General features: G+C 34.0%; 2 protein-coding genes across 2 annotated transcripts; one reads left to right on the top strand and one right to left on the bottom strand.

Annotated features, from left to right (window-relative positions):
- Positions 1–3,659: 3,659 nt before the first annotated feature.
- LOC120130948 (DELLA protein GAI-like) lies at positions 3,660–22,819 on the top strand. The gene is made up of 2 exons (XM_039148094.1): positions 3,660–5,542; positions 22,803–22,819. The coding sequence occupies exon 1, from the start codon at positions 3,825–3,827 to the stop codon at positions 5,523–5,525; it is 1,701 nt and encodes a 566-aa protein (XP_039004025.1). The 5' UTR covers positions 3,660–3,824; the 3' UTR covers positions 5,526–5,542; positions 22,803–22,819.
- On the bottom strand, positions 7,734–7,853 carry LOC120130949. The gene has a single exon (XM_039148095.1). It carries the CDS (start codon positions 7,851–7,853, stop codon positions 7,734–7,736), a length of 120 nt encoding a protein of 39 aa, XP_039004026.1.
- Positions 22,820–22,860: the final 41 nt, after the last annotated feature.

Here is a 22,860-nt window from a genome sequence, read left to right as displayed (position 1 = left end):
GAATTGTATCTCGAAAAATGATTTAGTGTATAAAGAATTTTTTGCTAAAAAATGGTGTTTAAAGTTTTTTCAGTTACACGTTTAGGTACCTAGAGTTATATTTTTTAATTTTTTATTTTTTATAATAATAAAAATATTATCTATTAATAAAAAATAAAAAAATTAATTTATTTACAAAAGAACCCTAATATTTTAATGAAATAACAGAAAAACTCTAAAAAAAACCAAAAATCTCTCATTTAAACCCGTTACCAATTGTCGTCGGTCATCTCCGGCCACCATCGTCATCACCGAACGATCACCTACCCTTCACTGGCCACCTATTGATCAATATTTGCTCTTAGCGTCACCCAAATTCTCTACATCTCTAAAATCCTCAATATTCAAATACCTAAAACTTTAAAATTTTAATCTCCACAATTGAACGTTGGAGGAGCAACGACGGAGTGACGGCAAGGATGAGTTTTGAGAGGAATTACACGGTGGTTCGAATGGTGGTGATGGAGTGACTTATAGACGACAGGATCGACCGAAATCGATGAAAAACAGCGACGGTGGCTTAAATTTTGACGAACATTTGAACTCTCTATGGCAAACGGTTTGATCGGGGGTTGATGCTGGTGCTGATAATGGTGACAACGACGATCATGGCTGGCAGACCCACAACCATGGAAAGGGGAAAGGGAAAAGGGGAAGGGAGAAGAGGAGCTGCACTCGCATGGGATTTGAGTTTTTTTTTAAATAATTTTTAAAATAAATTCTCAAAATTACTTGACACGTGTCACTTAACGACCAAATTTAACGGTCGTTACGGTCCAGGCACTTAAAAGTGCTCCGATGAAAACGTTAGAAACCTAATTTTAACGAAAATACTTTAGGGACCAAAATATTTTTCGAGGCAAAGTTCAAACACTTATTTTTGTATTAAGCCTATTTTATAAAAAAAATAATAATAATTATAAGTTCAACCTTTTTGCATTATAAATTCCATTTAACAGAATACAAGATAAATGATCTTTTTAATATAAAAAAGTCATTATTTTATACTAACCAACTTGTCTTAATAGTTAAAGGAATCATTATTGTTTCGATAGGTCACGGATTCGAACACTAACTACTTTGCCAGGGTGATTGGACATTCATCTTCAAATAACTAAAAATATTTAGAATAAAAATTATTTTATAATCACTCTAGCTTGAAAAGTTTATATCTTTTTTAATGAAAGTAAAATCTTTTACTAGTATTATTATTATTACATCATTAGGGGATCTTAAATGGCATGGACTGGTGAAATTCAACGGGTGCTTAGTGGAGTCTTGGTGCATGAATTGGGCTCTTTATCTATGCAATTTGGATCGTGGACTGAAGTCTGGAAGATTTTATATTTTTGAAATTTAGTTTTTATTTTGGTTGTTTAAATATTATTTTTTTCAATTTTTTAATATTATTATTTTAATTTCATTTTAGTAACCTGTTATTAAAAATTAAAATAATTTCAATATATTACCATAATTATCAAAGACAATTGTTGGAGGTTCTTTCTCCGATTGTGATGGAAACTGGCTACTCGGATTTATGCATTCTATCGGCTATTGCTCTCCACTCCAATCTACTCCGACTGCTCCACTGCTGTGAGATTGGTTAACGAAGGCAATGGCTCAAATTCTCATTGCTCTTATTCGGGCAATTTAGAAGTTACAGAAGCCACCATGAGCAACACACATTAAATGAAACCCACTTGAAGCTAGTGCAGTTGCAGATAGCTTAACGAAAAAGAAGACGGATCTTACCTTACTACATACGTTCAAGCATCGTCAACCTAATTACAAGGGACACACATAGTCCTCTTTTTAAGACTAATGTAATTTAAACATTCCCTTTCGATTCCTTTAAAAAAATTCTATAATATATTTTATATTACTCTTGAAACTAAAAACAACACAAAGACCTGTCCAATAATTGAACTTCTATTTAATAGACTATATTTATTCTTTAACATTATTAAAAAATTATTAAAGAAAAACAAAACATTGATGTTTTTTCTAGAACGCCGTTACAAATAACGGCAGCGTGTCATGTGAAACCCCGTGGGTTGTTGGTCCCGAAATCGATGTTGACGTCTGCATCGCCTCCTCCATTGATCTAATCTTTTTCACACTTGAAAGGGGCCCCACAAAAGTTCAACACGTTTGAGTAATATGATTGTAACAGACGCGCTCGGGTCTATTCGCCATATGGCTTTTAAGGACACTATACTCTTTGTGGTTTGGGGAGTGCTACAATCGCGGTTGATGATTTTCGGAGCTAAAGTTTGACTGGATTTCGCTCATGTGGCCATGTAGGAAGTGAAAATGACTTGCTCACTCGAGTAAAGGAGCGTGTTTCTTTCTCCTTTGTATAAAGCGAATTTTGGAATATATCAAATTGACTCTTATTAAAAGAAAAATTAGTTTAAGACAATGAAGTAAAATTTAGAAATATTTTAATATTATATATGAGCTATTAATTTTCATTTTAGTTTTTTTTTTCATGTGATTTTTTAAATATAATTCAATTTTAAACATGTGATTTTTCAGATTAGCATATAATTTACACATGGAAATTAAGTGCGTGTATAACACGAGGGGTACGAAAGATTGGAGAAGGAAATGGGGAATAGAAATGGTGGAGCCCACAGTCTGCAAAACCCAAACAGAAAAAGTAAATGATAGAATCGTACGGCCAGCTGATTGATTCTTTATCAAATGTGTGGAGACTGGAGAGAGTAAGCTCATTTGATAATATTTACTGTGCACCCAACTGTAGGCTATAAAATATCCCCCTTCATTTTCATTTCTTTTTAATCCAATCCCCCCTTGCCTTTCTTTTTCTAAATTGCGGCGCTGCTACGACTCCTCTTATATGGTTTATTAAATATTAAATAAAATCATTATGTATTTAAATTATGATTACAATATTAATATAAAACGGGATATAAATATAAAAATATGCATATTGTAAAATTCTTTTCTTCTACAAAATTCACAAATAAAAATTCCACATTATTATACAATAAAAACCATTTTCCTCGGGGATTATTTTAGATAATGTAAACAATATCTGTTAAAATGAAAATTTGCATTTCTTTGTGTATAAAAAATTGAGCTTTGAATCTTAGTTTATTTATTTATTTCTAAAAGACCTCAATTATTAATTGAGTTCAAGCAATAGATGTATAGGTTTATTAATTGAGTTCAAACTATACTTATTTTTAATTTAATATAAAGATATTAATGTCTAATTTAAATTAGACTAAATTTATTATTTTCATTCATATCGTATTTTCGCATCAATTTAATCATTAAAATTGTATCATTCTATGCATTTCTCCTAAAAAAAACTCTAAATTATAAACCCTAAATTAATGTTTAGAAGTAATAAAGTTATGGTTTAGGATTTAAGGATTATAATTTAAAATTTTTAAGTTAGGGGTAAGATTATAAAATAATATAATTGAGTAACTTTAAATGTTAAATTAATATAAAAAAAATGATAGAGAATAAATTAATAAATTAAATATATTACATTGCAAAAGTTACCTTTTTTTTTTGCCTTAAACTTATTATTATTATGGCCTCCGTTGTTCCTTATCTCTTCTTCCTATTTCCTCCATCCGGCCTCTCATTGCACCCATTTGTATTCATTTTCTCTCAGTTTTCTATCCTTAATTTTCTTTCTTTAAATCCAGAAAAAGCTAAAATCCAATAAAAATCGAAATTCATTTCCTTACCATTATCAGATTATAGCCTTGGATTTTCGTTCTGTACTCTCCAAAAACCAAAAAATGAAGAGAGAACATCAGCAAATCTGTGGAGCCGCTGCCGCCGGCGGTTATGGCAGTAGCAGTGGCTCAAAGGGTGAGAGCTCAAGCACTAACAAAGGGAAATTATGGGGAGAAGATCGAGATTCCGGCGACATGGACGAGCTGTTGGGCGTTCTGGGTTACAAAGTGCGGTCTTCAGACATGGCGGACGTGGCTAAAAAATTGGAACAATTGGAGATGGTTATGGGAACTGCTCAAGAAGGTGGGATTTCACATCTTGCTTCCGATACCGTTCATTACAATCCGTCCGATCTTTCGAGCTGGGTTCAAAGCATGTTGACCGAGTTTAACAGTCCTGCAACATCAAATCTTGATCCTGTTTTCCCCAATTCGGATTCCAATTCTGCAAAGCCACGGCAACAACAAATTGTCGGCAGCAATCAATCCCAGGTTTATAACGATGATTCCGAGTACGATCTGAGGGCAATTCCCGGAGTTGCTGCTTACCCACAACCAAAACGAATCAAAACTTCGGGAAATGACTCATCTTCTTCACCAACTGAGTCATCGGCTCGGCCTGTCGTCTTGGTTGACTTACAGGAAGCTGGGGTTCAACTGGTTCACACTTTGATGGCTTGTGCCGAAGCTGTCCAACAAGAGAATCTCAAGCTGGCTGATGCTTTAGTCAAACATATAGGCTTACTTGCCGCGTCTCAAGCTGGTGCCATGAGGAAAGTGGCTACCTGTTTTGCCGAAGCTTTAGCTCGCCGGATCTACGGCGTTTATCCACAAGACTCGCTTCACCCTTCCTACACGGATGTGCTGCAGATGCACTTTTACGAAACTTGCCCTTACTTGAAATTCGCTCATTTTACGGCCAATCAAGCTATACTGGAAGCTTTTGCGACGGCCAAGAAAGTTCACGTCATTGATTTCGGGTTAAAACAGGGGATGCAATGGCCGGCTTTAATGCAAGCTCTTGCATTAAGGCCGGATGGTCCGCCGGCTTTCCGATTGACGGGTATTGGCCCGCCTCAGCCGGATAATACCGATGCTTTGCAGCAAGTGGGATGGAAGTTAGCTCAGTTGGCTGAAACTATTGGCGTCGAGTTCGAGTTTAGGGGATTCATTGCCAATAGTTTGGCTGATATCGAGCCCGATATGCTCGGCATCCGTCCTCCTGAGGTTGAGACACTGGCGGTGAATTCGATTTTTGAACTTCACCGCCTGTTTGCTCAACCTGGCGTGATCGAAAAGGTTCTTTGTTCTATCAAAACAATGAAGCCCAAGATACTCACAATTGTAGAAGAAGAAGCGAATCATAACAGTCCTGTTTTTGTAGACCGTTTTAATGAAGCTCTGCATTATTATTCCAGCTTTTTTGACTCTTTAGAAGGCTCGGGGGTGGCAACACCGAGTCAGGACCTGGTTATGTCCGAATTGTATCTGGGAAGACAGATTTGTAACGTGGTTGCTTGTGAAGGGGTAGAACGAGTTGAACGACACGAGACGCTGGCTCAGTGGAGGACTCGGATGGAAACATCTGGGTTTAGCCCAGTTCACTTGGGTTCAAATGCTTACAAGCAAGCTAGCATGTTGTTGGCTCTGTTTGCCGGTGTTGATGGGTACAGAGTGGAGGAGAATGATGGGTGTTTAATGCTTGGGTGGCATACAAGGCCGCTTATTGCCACCTCGGCTTGGCAACTCGCCACCGCCGAGTGAAGATCGTGAGTTAACAAGTTGAAGAGAATTGAAAAGGATAATTCCAAGTGTGTAACTGTAATTGTATCTCTCTGCTTCTCTACTAGTTCTTGTAGGGTAGTTTTTTTAATGGGAGCCTTTGTAATTTTCAAGGTTGGATCACATGGAAAGGCATATATTGTTTTTCATTTCTTTAAAACATGGAAAAACAGCACAAATACCATATAATATGCGTCAAATTTTACATAACACAATTTAAATTAGTAAAAGTACATAAATGTACATGAATTGTTGTGACATGGCTAATAAACTTAATTTTTTATAATTGGTTTAAATTAAATTAAAAATATACTTATTTGGCCTGAACAAGCGACTTCAATAATAAAAAGACTATTGTTATTTTTTAGGATTCCGGGTTCAAATACAAAAAATGTCAAATAATATGAACTTCAATGTTAAATAGTTAAGAGTTATCTTTAAACAAATATTGTATTGTATTTATCAAGATTACTCTCTCTCTATATATATATATATTCAAACCTCACTCAATACCAACCAAACGAAGAGCTCGAACTTTAGAGAAGCTTTATTACCATTCAATGAATAAAGAAGACATTTTTAAAACCTAATCATCTTTTGCAGAGTTTTATTACTAACGATAATATTTAAACTCAAAAACTTGAGAAGTACATTCTCAAAGGAGGATACTTGATGCTGAAAAGAAGATAATATCAAGTCCCACAATACTGGAATGTATTTCCAGCCCAACGGGTTGGTACGTGGCAGCACATGGGCTGTGCCAGTGGGAGTCAAAGGTGAAAACTTTTTGTGATCCAAAGTCAAAACAATTCTGGAACTGAATCTGATATGGCCTGCATCCTTGACTCACAATATTTGTTTCGAGAATAAATTATGGCATAATATAAAAAAAATATTATTCAATTAAATAGTCATTTTGATAATTTGTTAGCATATTTTAAGCACAACGTTTCATTTTTCAGACAAAAAAATATCTTTGTGAGTGGAAATTGTTAGTTAATAAACATTTAACGCTTTAAAATATGAGTCTTTTTTCTTTAAAATAAAAATGTTGAGTCAAAATGCTCTAAAAAAATAATAAGAGTCAAAATAACTATTCAATCAAATGTTAGAGGTGCTTTTACCCTAAAATACAATGTTATAAATTAAAATACTTAAAAAGAATATGGAATAAAATAACTATTTTAGTAAATATGGGCAATGAACTTTATGCATCCGGCCCTATTTATCAATAGTGCTCGGCTTGGGAGATATGGTTTTGTTGAGGTGATTATCTCCATGATTAAGGATCCTAAGCCCTTTCCCGTTTGTACTTGTTCTTTGCCCCATAAGTTGGGTCTTAAGCTTAAGGAAAAAAGTATGTTACGAGTTCATATTTATTCTATAAAACCACATACAAATATACATAATTTAATATTGGGATTACGAATGTCATACAAGTTATGGAACCGTATACTCGAAATGCAACTCTTAATTCCCACTGTATTCTCTAACAAAGCCTTTAATAAATTATGTACCTTAAATCTTGCAGTCCTAACATGTATAATAATAAAGCCTTGTACCTCAATTAAATGCCACCTTTTCGCTTATGAGAAATTTTCTTTCCAAGAAGATAAAGCCATGAAGGTTTTTACCATCGAAACACAATACCTTCTTATGCGTGCAGTTCAATAATGTTTACGTAAACAAACGTAACTTTTTGAAATATAAAAATATACCTTTTGGTGTTCTAGTCCATGGTATATGTATTTTCATTAAACCCTGAAACAATGTAGTCGGAAACAAAACGACACATAAAATGATAAAATACTCACCAAGCATCAGTTCATCACCAAACTTGAACATAAATCTTCTTTTTTTCTTTGCTTATCCCATAATGATTTTAGTGACTATAAGCTTTATTCTCAATGATCAAACTGATACTGGTATTAAATGTAAGTGATTAAACTTCTGCAAAACAAGAGAACTACATGGAGATTATATATATATAGTGTAAATAAAGATGATGTTATAGGGTTTATCTGATTTAACATGAGGATGTTTTCAGTCTGAACTCTGAAAAGAAGCTAAAAAGGTAGGAGAAAGCTCTCTAAAGCCCTAACCTATATGATCACCTCTTTTCGCTATTTACAATTGAAGAAGATGAAGAAAGAAAGCCTAATTAGTTCTAATTTTGCTGCAAATACTCGTTTAGTCATGCCAGCAAAGTAGCATGACAACGCGTCTTCTAATAATGTATAGCCTTTCTTTCTGTTCTTTGAGATACCCTCCAAGATTTCTGCATGAAACCTTCTTCTTGGACTCTCCCATGGCTGCTGCTGCTCTGCTACCAGTACCACTGCTTAAGCTTATCTTCATGTTGTTGATAGTTTCTCCTTTGTTGATCTTTTGGAAACCGAAATTGGCTGAAAATGTTGTTGTTGTTGTTGTAGAATTGTTGGAAATGAGAGCAAGCGTGTTAGGGTTTTATAGAAGAATGGTGTAGTCCAGATTCTTGCACCTCAGCTTCCCAAGAAAAACAAAAATATAAATAAAATGAAAAACAATCCATTTCTTTGTCTATCTATGAATATGACACGTTAACATATGTAAGAAAAAAAAAATACTTACATATTTAGTGTGGGAATTACTAACCGAGACAATTGGTCGGCCATTGATGAAAAAACTTAAAGTTTGAAGCATTGATTTATCATTTTTTTATCCATTTTACAACCCATATTAAAGTTGGGAACTGCAAAGGAATCTAAGTGACAAGTTCAATATATATATATATAATGTAAATAAGCTGAAAGCACAGCATGCTAATCCCACATGTTTTGTCTCGTGTTCCACACCCATTTTACCAAAGCTGCTTCAATGCTTTCGCTCATTCCATACAGAAGGGGATTAATCTATTATCCTTCGACGTTTTAGCTTTAACTCAGCTCTGAAAATGCTAAGATCAATTGACCAAACATATGCCTAAATTCCAGGAGCTCTTGGTCCCTTTGAAATGTTGCTTACAGCTAGTTTATCTATTTGTATATTCCCCTGCATTTCAATCTTACATTCATCAGCAATATAATTTGTTGGAATATTAATAAAAGATGTCGTTTTAATTTTGATTATTTTAAACTCATTTTAGCTGTGATTTTAGTAAATTTCTGAAACATGTGAAAATCCCGTGAGAGACATTGCCTTTGCCTTGTTTATCGAAGACAACCAAGATATTTTGTTGTTGTTATTATTGTTGTGGTTGTTTATTTGGATAACCTTCTTTGACTTCTTATGTTCCTTTGTTTACTGTAGTTTGATTAAGTTTTGGGTTAATCCATGTTTTTGTGCCCTAAGATCGGATTCTCGTATCTATGTCTTGGATTCTTCGAAGATTTAGTACTTCACCACTACAGTTGTTCGAACGTACTGTTCAATGTACTTAGTTGCAATTTTTCGGATTAAGAGATTCGTATATAGAATTAATCTTGGTTATTAGAAACATTTAATTTTTAAACAAGCGACCATCTTAGTATGTAAAAATTGATAATCTAAAATATAAAATAATTGATCAAATTATAACCCCTTTGACAAATAACTGCTTCAACTATTTTTTGAATAATATTGATGTCTAATGTTACAAACATTACCACTTTAGGTGTGCAGACCATTAACAATTCTTCTGTCAAGTGACGCATATCACAATCTATTAATTTTAAAAATTTTATTTTAAATTAAAAAATTAAAATTATATTTTAAAAAACACATAAAAGTTGAAAATAATCCAAAAACTTTAAAAATCTTCATTTAAACCCTAAACCCATACCGCTCGTCACCCTTTGCCATCGACGAAGCTTCACATGACCTCACCTCTACCCAATTACTAAAACCTCTATAAAATTATGATCGATCAACGATAAATTGATATTTTATATCCCGCAAACCCAAGGAGAAAAATCGCGATCCCACGTGATTTTATCGGCCAATCGACGACGTATGACTAGGAGGATGATAGGGAATATGACGGTGGTGGTGGTCATGACTGGAAAGGAAAGGAATTAGGGTTAGGATTTTAGGGATTTTGGGTTTTTTTTTTTTTGCAATTTAAGAGAAATTAATTTTTTTAATAAATATAATAATATTTTTAATTTTTTAAAAATAAATTTCAAAATTACAATATTATGACACATGTCACTTAACAGAGAAAATTAACGTCGTCAACGGTCCGAACACCTAAAGTGATAACATTTATAACGTTAGGTATCGAGATCATTCAAAAAATAGTTTAAGTGACTATTTGTGAAAAAGTGCTATAATTTAGATAATTATTTTATATTTAAACCAAATTGATATACTAAATATCTAAAATAAAAAAAATTGAGTTATTTTTCAATTTTCATACCGAATTTTGAGTCATAAGGGTTTGAATTCTGAAACTCGGTTGAGAATAGCTTCGAACGTGTTATAGTTTAAATGGAAAATGTTGATGTCCTCAAGTTCTTCTCATCACCTTATTTTGAGAGCTTTTATACTTTGTTGAGATTCATCGATCGCCAACTTTTATAGCTAGACTTCGCTTGTTGATTTACATTTGATCCGATTAGAAACTAATGAGACAACAAATTACATTGTCAAATTTGATTTTTTTTATTGAAACTTTTTATCCTAAACTCGAATTGAACCTGAAATTAAACCTGATTTTTTTTTTTAAAATTTAAATAAATCGAATTGAATCGAGTCGAAACCCATCAAATCCGTATCACGTGTCCCGCCCTACTTGTACCAACAATTGTTGGCAAAGACATTATATATTATGATATATACTATGTTTAATATATTTATCGTATACGGAAAGCAGCACATCGATTAGCATATAAATTATTGTATGTAAAGTCACGCCTCGCCCAATAAATTGATGGAAGAAGATTTTGTGGCAACATGCATGCAAGATATGTTACAAATTCTGGTGGCCAGAAGTAAAGTCTCCCACAAATTAGTTTTGACATATTGAGATTTTAATGGCTTACAGTGGGTCCAAAAGAACAGCAAAACATATCTAATAGATTTTATTTCATTCTTTTTCCACTTCCGTAAATATTCATTGAATACGAAATTTCCTTTTTAATTCTTGTTGAGTTAATCGATCGAAGGAATCGGCCAAGAGTGGGGTGAATTGACAATTAAAAATTTCGATGGAAGCTTTTGCAGAAAATTGAAAAGATTTGTACAGTGATTTAGAGTGGTTCGACTTTCTCAACCAAAGTCTACGTCCACTACCTTAGCTACCACACTAAGGATTTTCCACAAATTCACTAATTTGTCTTTCTTTTGTGGACAAAGAGTAACCTTACAAACCCTCAAGAATTATACCCCAAATTATTGAGAAAAACTCTCTCCCAAAGAGAACAATACAAATTTGTAAACTTACAAAGAAATCCTCACAAGGTAGATTGTTTGCACAATTCTAGAACAAAGAAAAGAACACTCAAGAATAAATACAATTGAGCACAAAAGTGTTCTTGATAGCAAAATGAATATTGAATGAAAAATAGGCTTGAAATGCTCAAACTTGAGATTTGATGCTTTCTCTTTGATTCTCTCTTGATTCTAGTTGCTTGATGTTTCTTGTTGTTGATCAATGGCTTCTAAGCTTGCTTAAATACTCCTTGAATCAATTCTGAACGTTGGTGATAATTAGTGGAGTCAATAGAGCTGTTATTGTGTGAAAACAATTAATTTTCTGGGTGGGAGCGTTTTATGCATCGATGCATGACCATTATGCATCGGTGCATCAATGTAAAATTTCAAATATTTTGACCGTTGGACTCCTAGTGCATCGGTGCACTAAGAGTGCATTGACGCATGAAGTGCATTCGATGTTTGAAAAATAGCCTGGTGCATCGATGCATGGATTGTGCATCGATGCATCAAATGCATTCGATGTTTTAATTAAATCAGAGTGCATCGATGCATGGAGAGTACATCGGTGCATGGAATGCATTCGATGTTTCAACTTATTCATTGATGCATCGATGCATGGTATTGATGCATCGATGCATGCCTTTGAAAAATTGATTTAAGGCTTGATTTTGGTTCAAAATACTTTGTGAAATTTTTTTCAAAAATAGTTTAAGTACAAATCACAATTTTACACATTTAGTAAGGATTAAAATTGATCTTCAAAGACTTGGAGTAATAATTTGATATTCGATAAATTGAATTGAATATAAATTGTAGAATCATTTGTAAAAATCTTAAAATTCATTTAAATTAATTTGTTATATCGAAATATCAAAAATGTTTTTTAACAATCTCCCCCTTTTTGATATAACAAAACACTTGGGAAATTTTAAGATTTAGAAAAATTATTTTTGAAATCAACTTTTGAAAAATTACTCCCCCTTACTATGACACACATCTTCTCCCCCTATCTGTTAAATCAAAAAGACTCTATAAAACGTTTTAAACAAGAATGTTTTGAAAAACTTAAGCCAATTGATTTATTAATTATAAGCTGCTAAGATCACAATCAAAAGAGAGGTTAGCCATTAGTTTCATAAATCAATATTCATATAACATGTAATGGATAATTGGTCATATATGTCTAATGATGCAAAGATAAGAAAATTTAACCAAACCAAATATATATATATATATTAAGTTCAAGCATTCATAAAATAAGTTCAAACATCCGTCAACCAACAAAGTTAAAGTATCCCAAAACAAACAAACCAGAAATATCAAAATCAATCCAAGTTTTAAAATCAAGAAAGCATGGCAAGAAAAACAAATCTACTCCATTGGAGGATCGGGAGGAGAAGGATAATGAGCTCGAACTTCAAGAGTCAGAGCATCCATACGATCACACATCTCCCTCTGAAACTCAGTAAACTGTGACTCCATGGAAAAAAATCGTAGATCAAACACCTCTAAAAAGGATCAGAAATAAGGTGGTGTTTGATCTTCTTGTCGAGCGGGTTTCGGTGCATTAGCTGGATCGTCAATATCTTGAAATATCCCTTGAAGCTCGGGATCGACATCCGCAGCCGGAGGAGGAGGAGGAGCACGAGAAGAACTAGCTCCCGGAGTTTGTTTATTTGGCCGGAAGACCCAAAAACCGGTGCGTTCATCTTGAACCCAATCCGCTTTCTTTAAAGAAGTGAGATTGATTTGATTTTGGAGAGGGATAGGAGTGTCAAGAGAAACTTCTAGACCAAATTTGATAAACATGTTACTAAGTAGACATCCGTAGGCTAATGTTTCAACATGTTTATAAGGGACAATGTTTACGATGTCTACTAGTTGACTAAAAATGACCTGTGGAAGATTTATTTTGATTTTATTTTTAATATAATACATCCACCATAAATCCCTAGCACGTAGAGTGGAGTACCTACCAGCAGAAGGACGAAACCACCAAGAAATAATAAAATGAAGGAAACGGTCGTGATGGGTTCGAAGGGTACTGACACTAGCATTAGGGGTATAGGGATAAGCCACAGATTCTTTTTCGTCAAACACACCATCATCATCTAACCCGAAATGAGAAGCAATAGTTGCGGAATCAACAACAATGTATTGTCCTAGAAGATAGGATCAAATTCTGATGGTTCCACATTGGGTTTGATTTTGAATACATACCGCATTGGAATAGAAAATGCGGACTAATTGGTGGAAGACGATAGGTTGAAGCGAAAATAGTTTATCAAACTTCCATTGTTTAAGAATTGGGAGGTATTCAAAGTCAATTTTGTTCATGGCTTGAAGCGAGGGAATACGTTCTTCCCGAATTCTATAGGATTGGAATGACTCAATGTATCTATTATAAAGGTCGTTTCTACGATGCTCTGGCATATTGAAACAGGAACTCAATAGGCCACTAGAAGTTTGAGGAACGGGATTAGGAGGTAGAGGAACGGAAGGACGATGTGAACGACTAGAGGAAGTCCTAGGACGTTTAGGATTAGACATGGTAAAGGAGTCGGAATAAGAAATATAACCTGCAAATTGAAAACACATGTATGTACAATAATCAATCCCAAAACTCAATTGAATCCTCAATAATTCAAGGTTCTCTAAACCGAATCCTAATAGGCAAGGTTTTGAAAAACTATTTGAAAATAATGTTTGTAAAATTATAAGATGTATCAAAAACATCAAATTTAAAAATTAATTTCAGAATTTCGATTTATTTTTTATTTCAAAAAAAATCTTGAAAATTTGTGAGTTTTTGATGAAATTAGTTGTAAAATTGAGTTTCTAATCATCAAACAATCAATGCCCGATATAATATTCATCCTAGAACTAATCAGAACTAGTTCTAAAATCAAAAATCAATAAAGTAGAGGTTTTTGAAATATTACCTTGAAAATTTTGGATTGAGAGGGATGAAGAGATGTTTTTCACGATTTGATGATAAAAACAGGTTTGGGAGATGAAAAACTTGAAGAATCCGACGAAAAATCGTTGATTTTGAGCAAGAATGGAGTTTTTAGATAGAGAGGAACGAACGGGCTGAGGGAGTGTTTAAAGGTTTTGAGAAAAATAAAGAGAATCAGGGTTTTTTACTAAAAACTCGACGGATGCATCGATGCATGGTCTTGTGCATCGATGCACATTCAAGGCATGCATCGGTGCATCATGTGGATGCATCGATGCACATTCAAAGGGATGCATCGATGCATTGTTAAGTGCATCGGTGTATTAAGCACAAAAATGTCAAAAATCCATTTTAAACACTTAAAATGCTAAATTATTTGGCTCTAATGATATTGGCAACTCATATATCAAAATTAATTATGTTCAATCAATCAAATTAATCTTTAAACTTTATTTGAACATAATTTTGATTTTTACTAAGAATCATAAACTCCTCTTAACTAATAGCAATAATGCAATCAAATATTATTATTATAAGCAATTTTCAATATTTATTAAAAGTGCTAAAATTATTTTAAACACTAAGTGAAGATAGGTCAGTTAAACCTAATTCTCTCCTAAGTGTCCAAAATCTTTCCTTATCTAAGGGTTTTGTAAAAATATCCGCTAATTGGTGCAAAGTATCAACAAATTCTAGAGCTACATCTTCCTTAGCGACATGGTCTCTAATGAAGTGATGTCTAATTTCAATATGTTTAGTTCGAGAGTGTTGGATGGGATTTTTAGTGAGACAAATAGCACTAGTATTGTCACACTTGATAGGAATAGTACTTACTTCAATTCCATAATCTAAAAGTTGTTTCATCCATAAAACTTGTGCACAACAACTACCAGCTGAAATGTATTCTGCTTCAGTGGTAGATAATGCAACACAATTTTGTTTCTTTGAAAACCAAGAAATTAGTATATTTCCAAGGAATTGGCAAGTACCGGAGGTGCTTTTCCTATCTAATTTGCATCCTCCATAATCCGCATCTGAGAAGGCATACAAGTTAAAACTAGAGTCTCTAGGATACCAAAGTCCTATACTAGGAGTGTCCTTAAGGTATCTAAAGATCCTCTTAACAGCTAGTAAATGTGATTCTTTAGGACATGATTGAAACCTAGCACACAAGCAAACACTAAACATAATATCCGGTCTACTTGCGGTTAGATAAAGCAATGAACTAATCATGGATCTATATAATTTAACATCCACACATTTACCTTCTTCATTTAAGTCAAGCTTTGTAGAAGAATTCATTGGAGTGGCATAGGGTTTCCCATTTTCCAATCCAAATTTCTTGAGCATATCCTTGACGTACTTAGCTTGATTGATGAAGATGCCATCTTTTCTTTGCTTGATTTGGAGTCCCAAGAAATATGAGAGCTCCCCCATCATGCTCATCTCGAACTCACTTTGTATTAGCTTAGAAAAATCTTGGCAAAGAACATCATTAGTAGAACCAAATATTATATCATCAACATAAATTTGAACTACTAATAAATCTTTACCTTTTCTCGTCAACCTTTCCTTTTGAAAAACCTTTTTCAATTAAAAAATTTGACAATCTTTCATACCAAGCTCTAGGAGCTTGTTTTAAACCATAAAGAGCTTTTGTCAATTTTAAAACATGATCTGAAAAATTTGAATCTTCAAAACCTGGAGGTTGTTCCACATACACTTCTTCTTTTATAAAACCATTTAAAAATGCACTTTTAACATCCATTTGATATAATTTAAATTCATTGAAACATGCAAATGCTAATAACATTCTAATTGCTTCCATCCTAGCTACGGTAGCGTATGTTTCATCATAGTCTATGCCTTCTTCTTGAGTATAGCCTTGAGCAACAAGTCTATCCTTGTTCCTCACTATATTACCACTTTAATCAAGCTTATTTCTAAATACCAATCTAGTACCTACAATAGTTTTATTACTTGGCCTTTCAACTAAGGTCAATACTTTACTTCTCTCAAATTGATTTAATTCTTCTTGCATAGCCATAATCCAATGTTCATCTTTTAATGCTTCTTTGATGTTCTTAGGCTCTATGCATGAAATAAATGCAACATAATTACAAATATTTCTAAGAGAAGATCGAGTAGTTACCCCTTTAGATGGATCACCTATAACTTCACCATCCTTGACATAGTTGCACTCTCTTGGATAAGATACTTCCCTTTCTTCAATGGTTGGATTCTTGAGGGGATCATGAGTTTCCTCATCCTTTGTTTCTTCCTTTGATGATGATTCTCCAACGTCACGTCTAACGTCATTTGTATTTATAATGCCTACATCATCATTAACACAAGAATCCTTCCTCGGAAGGAGATTATCATCGAAAACAACATGTATAGACTCTTCTACAACTAAAGTTCTTTTATTAAATACACGATAAGCTTTAGAATTTAAGGAATAACCCAGAAAAATTCCTTCATCACTTTTAGCATCAAATTTGCCAATGTTTTCTTTACCGTTGTTTAAAACAAAAACATTTACATTCGAAAGGATGAAAATAACTAATGTTAGGCTTTTTATTTTTGAAAATTTCATATGGGATTTTCTTTAAAATTGGCCTAATCATTACTCGATTTACAACATAACAAGTGGTATTTGTGGCTTCAGCCCAAAAATATTTTGGCAAATTATTTTCACAAAGCATGGTTCTAGCCATTTCTTCTAAAGTTCAATTTTTCCTCTCAACAACTCCATTTTGTTGAGGGGTTCTAGGTGCTGAAAAATTATGGCTAATACCATTAGAATTACAAAATTCAATAAATCCAAGATTTTCAAACTCAGTTCCATGATCACTTCTAACACTAGTGATAGAGTAACCTTTTTCGTTTTGGATAATTTTTGAAAATGTGATGAAATGTTCTAATGCTTCATCTTTTGTACTTAAGAATAGAACCCAAGTATATCTAGAATAGTCATCTACCAAGACAAATGCATATTGTTTTCCACCCAAGCTAGTAGTTCTCGTTGGCCCAAAAAGATCTAAATGGATCAATTGTAAAACTCTACTAGTTGATACATCATTAATGGATTTAAAAGAAACTCGCATTTGTTTTCCTTTAGCACAAGCATCACAGATTTTATCATTATCAAATTTAAGCTTAGACAACCCTCTTACTAGGTCTTCTTGAATTAACCGTTGCAAAACACTCATACTAGCATGTCCTAGTCTCCTATGCCATAACCAACTATCATGCTCATCCTTAGCAACTAGGCATAAATTAGTCATATCAAAAGAATCTAAATGCACCATGTATATGTTTCATATTCTATGACCAACAAGCATAATCCGATTAGATGCAATGTCAATGACTTTACAACCATTAATTTCAAATAAGACATTGAATCATTTATCACATAATTGACTAATACTCAATAGATTATATTTTAATCCATTCACATATAAAACATTTTTAATTTGTATGGAAGAGGTATTACCTATTGTACCAATACCTTCAATGTGACCTTTTGAATTGTCTCCAAAAGTCGCTTCTCCTCCATTTTTGGCGTTAAGCTCAATGAACCAGCTTTTGTCTCCGGTCATGTGTCTTGAGCATCCACTATCAAGGTACTATGAATTTGAATTTGTTTCTCGTGCCTTGTAGCAATGCTCATTTCCCTACAAACATAGATTAATTTTTGATTTTTGGTACCCAAATTCTTTTGGGTCCATATTCATTAGTTTCCAAAATCCTAGTCCCCTTAGGTATCCATTTGTGTAGGATATCTTTATCTTTAGTAGTAATGAGTTCTTTAGGAACCCACATACTTCTAATGATTTTTCCATTAGAGGTTTTTTGGGGACCTCTATGATTGTAGTCTCTAAAACTTTTTCTAACAAAGTTGGATTTTGAATTTCCACCTTTTTCAAAATGTTTTGTTCCAACTTTATCAAAAGAAGTTTTAAGATCATCAATTTTCTTTTGATGATCATCATTGATCTTTGAAAGTAAATTTTGCAAATCTAAATTTTTCTTTTCAAACTCTTCTAGTTTGATTTGCAAATCTTTGATTTTACTTTCAAGATCGTTGTTGGTTTTGGATATGAGTTTGTTTTCATTTTTCAATTTTGAAACATCATTTTTATATTTTAAAAATAATTTCTCATAATCCGAAGCCAACCCATTATATTCCTCTAATAACTCATCATAGGATAAATCATCAAAATTGGATGAGTTAGAGGTTACCTTAGAATCTTCCCCGAATGCCATCAAGCACAAGTTAGCTACTTCTTGTTCCTCTTCATCGGAACTTTCTTCATCGCTCCATGTAGCCACATGAGCCTTGTGCTTATTCTTTGATTGACCTTTTTTCTTCAATTGTGGGCAATCATATTTGACATGCCCCGACTTTTTGCATTATAGCAAATGATTGGGTCATTTTCTTTCGGTTTATTTTTGAGGCCTTCATTTCGTTTGAATTTTCTTCCTCGATAAGGTCTCATCATTTTTCTGAACCGTTTGGCAAACAATGCCATTTCCTCGTCATCTTCATCGTCATTCGAATTACTCTCATCTTTTGTGGATTTGAGAGCAACTCCAATGTTTTTCTTCTTCTCCTTCTTCTTTGGTGTCTCGTGAATCTTGTCGAGGCCCACTTCATCTTCGAGCATCATTTCATGAGTGAGGAGTGACCCAATTAGCTCTTCAAGAGTTAAGGACGTTAAGTCCTTAGACTCGATGGTTGCCGTCTTCTTTGATTGCCACGATTTTGGGAGGGAGTAGATTAACTTCCTCACAAGTTTTTCATTTGAAATGATCTCTCCATATGATTTGAGACCATTGACAATCGTTGAAAATCTATCCGTCATAGCTTTGATATCTTCATTTGGCTTCATCCTGAAATTTTCATAGCTATGCGTTAGAATACTAATTTTAGATTTCTTTACCTCATCGGTACCTTCATGAGTGACTTGAAGTTTGTCCCATATTTCTTTGGCGGTTGTACACGATGAAACTCTTCCGTATTCATCTGGTCCAAGAGCACAAAAAATAATATGGATGGCTTTGGAGTTGAGCTGGAACATTCTTGTCTCTCCTTCACTCCACAACCTTGGATGAGTGAGAGGTTTGATGTATCATTCTTCTATGGCATTCCATGCTCCCATGTCACTTGCTTGAATAAAGTACATCATTCTATTCTTCCAATAGGCATAGTTAGCTCCATTTAAGAAAGGAGGCTTGTTGACGTGCATCGAATCGAGTCCGGAGTCGAAATTTGAAGCGGAGGCCATTGATGACTTGATAATCGATGTAACTCTTCCCGAATCGACTCAAGAGGCGATTAAACCTTCAAATGAGTGAGGCTCTGATACCAATTGTTGAGTTAATCGATCGAAGGAATCGACCAAGAGGGAGTGAATTGGTAATTAAAAATTTTGATGGAAGCTTTTGCAAAAAATTAAAAGATTTGCACAGTGATTTAGAGTGGTTCGACTTTCTCAACCAAAGTCTACGTCCACTACCTTAGCTATCCACACTAAGGATTTTCCACAAATTCACTAATTTGTCTTTCTTTTGAGGACAAAGAGTAACCTTACAAACCCTCAAGAATTATACCCCAAATTCTTGAGAAAAACTCTCTCCCAAAGAGAACAATACAAATTTGCAAACTTACAAGGAAATCCTCACAAGGTAGATTGTTTGCACAATTCTAGAACAAAGAAAATAACACTCAAGAATAAATACAATTGAGCACAAAAGTGTTCTTGAAAGAAAAATAAATATTGAATGAAAAATAGGCTTGAAATGCTCAAACTTGATATTTGATGCTTTCTCTTTGATTCTCTCTTGATTCTAGTTGCTTGATGTTTCTTGTTGTTGATCAATGGCTTCTAAGCTTGCTTAAATACTCCTTGAATCAATTCTGAACGTTGGTGATAATTAGTGGAGTCAATAGAGCCGTTATTATGTGAAAACAATTAATTTTCTGGGTGGGAGCGTCTCATGCATCGATGCATGGCCATTAAGCATCGGTGCATCAGTGTAAAATTTCAAATATTTTGACCGTTGGACTCCTAGTGCATCGATGCACTCTGCATCGATGCACTAAGAGTGCATCGATGCATAAAGTGCATTCGATGTTTGAAAAATAGCCTGGTGCATCGATGCATGGATTGTGCATCGATGCATCAAATGCATTCGATGTTTTAATTAAATCAGAGTGCATCGATGCATGGAGAGTGCATCGGTGCATGGAATGCATTCGATGTTTCAACTTATTCATTGATGCATCGATGCATGGTATTGATGCATCGGTGCATGGTATTGATGCATCGGTGCATGCCTTTGAAAAATTGATTTAAGGCTTGATTTTGGTTCAAAATACTTTGTGAAAATTGTTTCAAAAATAGTTTAAGTACAAATCACAATTTTACACATTTAGTAAGGATTAAAATTGATCTTCAAAGACTTGTAGTAATAATTTGATATTCGATAAATTGAATTTAATATAAATTGTAGAATCATTTGTAAAAATCTTAAAATTCATTTAACTTAATTTGTTATATTGAAATATCAAAAATGTTTTTTAACAATTCTCGTAAGGACAACTCCAGCATGATACACATTATTTTAAGGAAAAATAATTTTAAGTAAATAATTTGACATTATAGTTTAATTTGTGTTTATTTGCTTAGAGAATGAACTTGCCAGCCCAAAAAACCCAAGCCTAACCATTAATCTTCTTCGGTTTTTTGACCGAATAGATCACCCCGGTTTTTTATTTAGCCCAAAAGGGCACCCGGTTTTTTATTTGATATTATTTTAATGGACCCAAATGAGTGGGCCCCATAGGACTATTATTTTATAGTATTTAATGGGACTCGTCACCTCGTTAAAAAAATATTTTTTAAAAGAAATTATAAAAATAATTTAAAATTTGAAATATATTTTAAAAAAAGAACTCGTCACCTCGAGGTGACGAGTTCATTCGAATTAAAAAAATAATCGTTTATAGCCATTGATCAACGAGCAACAGTCTCCATGGAACTCGACACCTAGACGTGAAAAGTTCTCTCATATTTTTTAAAATTCTAGTCGTTGGGATTGGGGCTATAAATAGAGGTTTGGGTTTAGGTTTTTTACTATCCTTTGTTACATACAAATTTGAGCAAAATTCGTACTTCCTAAAGAAATCTAAAAAAATAGCTTCCCGAGATGAGATGTTACGCCTCGATAAAGTTCATATTTCGTCAATCGAACTCCGTTCGGAAGAAGAACGGAGTATTCATCAGCGCGAGATGACATCGAGAGATCTATATAAGCGGATGATTTTATATATTCAGCAATCCAATCTAATTGAACATTAGAGGCCCGAGACACACACTTTCCATTTCTTGAGTGGTGAAACGACGATTACTTTGGAAGACATTGCTTACCAACTTAGTGTTCTTGTGAATGGTGATGCCATCATCAGGTGGAAGGATTGCAACCCCATCGATAAGATACATGAAGTTTTAGGAAGGCTGCCACCATACGAGGTCATGGACGACTATCGAATACGGATGACGTGGTTAGAGTCCGAATTTCAAGTGAGGACGACTCTACGAAGGAGGAGATTATTTTTGCATCTCGAGCATATTTTCTCCAATTGATCGGAGGGATATTATTACCAGATAAATTTGGTAATTTGGCGCATACTTAATATTTGCCTATATTGAATAATTTTGATGAGTGTCGTAATACCAGTTGGGGCTTGACGATTTAAGCATTTTTGTACAGGGAGTTTTGCAAGGCTGCAATAGTCGATCTAGGTCGAAAAGCCGCTGTCTAATATTTCTACAGTCATGAGTGTGATATCGGTTACCATTTTTGACGTCAATTACAACAGTCCCGGTTGAGTTTCCTCTGGTTGGAATGTAATTTTTTAACTTCACTTTTCTAACTAATTTTTAAATATATTTATTTAATTATTTTTAATTATTTTTATTTGTTTAGATGGTGACATAAAATAACTGATACGAAATTGTCGAGTGCTACTAAAAATGATATACGTATGAGGATCGACATCGTCGTTCGATATGCGGTAAATATTAGTTCTTTTATGGTTTTTTTTGAAATTGTTTAACTTTATATACACTAACTTTTATAGTTAATATTTACATTTTTTTCTTCTGTATTGCGACAAAGAGATTTATCAGTTATTGCTACTAGGATTTTTTTATGAGTCATATTTACATTGTGTCATAATTCCATTATTATATTTATCAATTGTTGAGATGTATGTCGCTGATAGAGTGTTGCGACAGTTTGCTTCTCATCAATCGATTCCTACGCAAATATAGGATATAGATGCACTCCATAGAATTGATTTGCGTGGGAAACATAATGAAGATTGGTTGAGGAAGCACATTGTCTACATTGAGCAATTGAATCAGCATCAGTTATCAGTCCCCGTGCGTTACGAGATTACACCGGTAGACCTTGATATCGACCTATCTCCCTATCTATGAAATTACAAAGCAAATGGAAAACCATATCTCTCGACAGCGGAAGAGATGGGAGAATGGGAACAACACAAGGCTAGATTTGCCAAGTCGAAGAAATCACCGTCATCTTATGCTTCAACATCTGCATTTGCATATGAAGATTACTATTATGCATCTCAGGCTAGTTTCAGTTTCTATACTGCATATCATACTTCAACCGAGACTCAACCGACTTGGGTTGGAGCTTCATGGGATGCAATGCAACATACTCAATCATAGGATCATATCATATATAGTTAACAAGGTAGCCAAGTCGATTCAGTAACGATAATGATGACGTCAAATACCATAAGCCCATCATCGTATTTCAAAGGTGGATCTCAGAGTGTGTTAAGTACACCTCCTTTTGAACAACCCAAGATGAAGATTAAGACAATGACAATCAAGGCCGATGACCTCGACGTACTCGACGAGCCCC

Source organism: Hibiscus syriacus, unplaced genomic scaffold (genome assembly GCF_006381635.1).
Source record: "Hibiscus syriacus cultivar Baekdansim isolate YM2019G1 unplaced genomic scaffold, ASM638163v2 tig00110548_pilon, whole genome shotgun sequence".
NCBI lineage: Eukaryota > Viridiplantae > Streptophyta > Magnoliopsida > Malvales > Malvaceae > Hibiscus > Hibiscus syriacus.
This window is presented reverse-complemented; position numbering and strand designations above follow the sequence as displayed.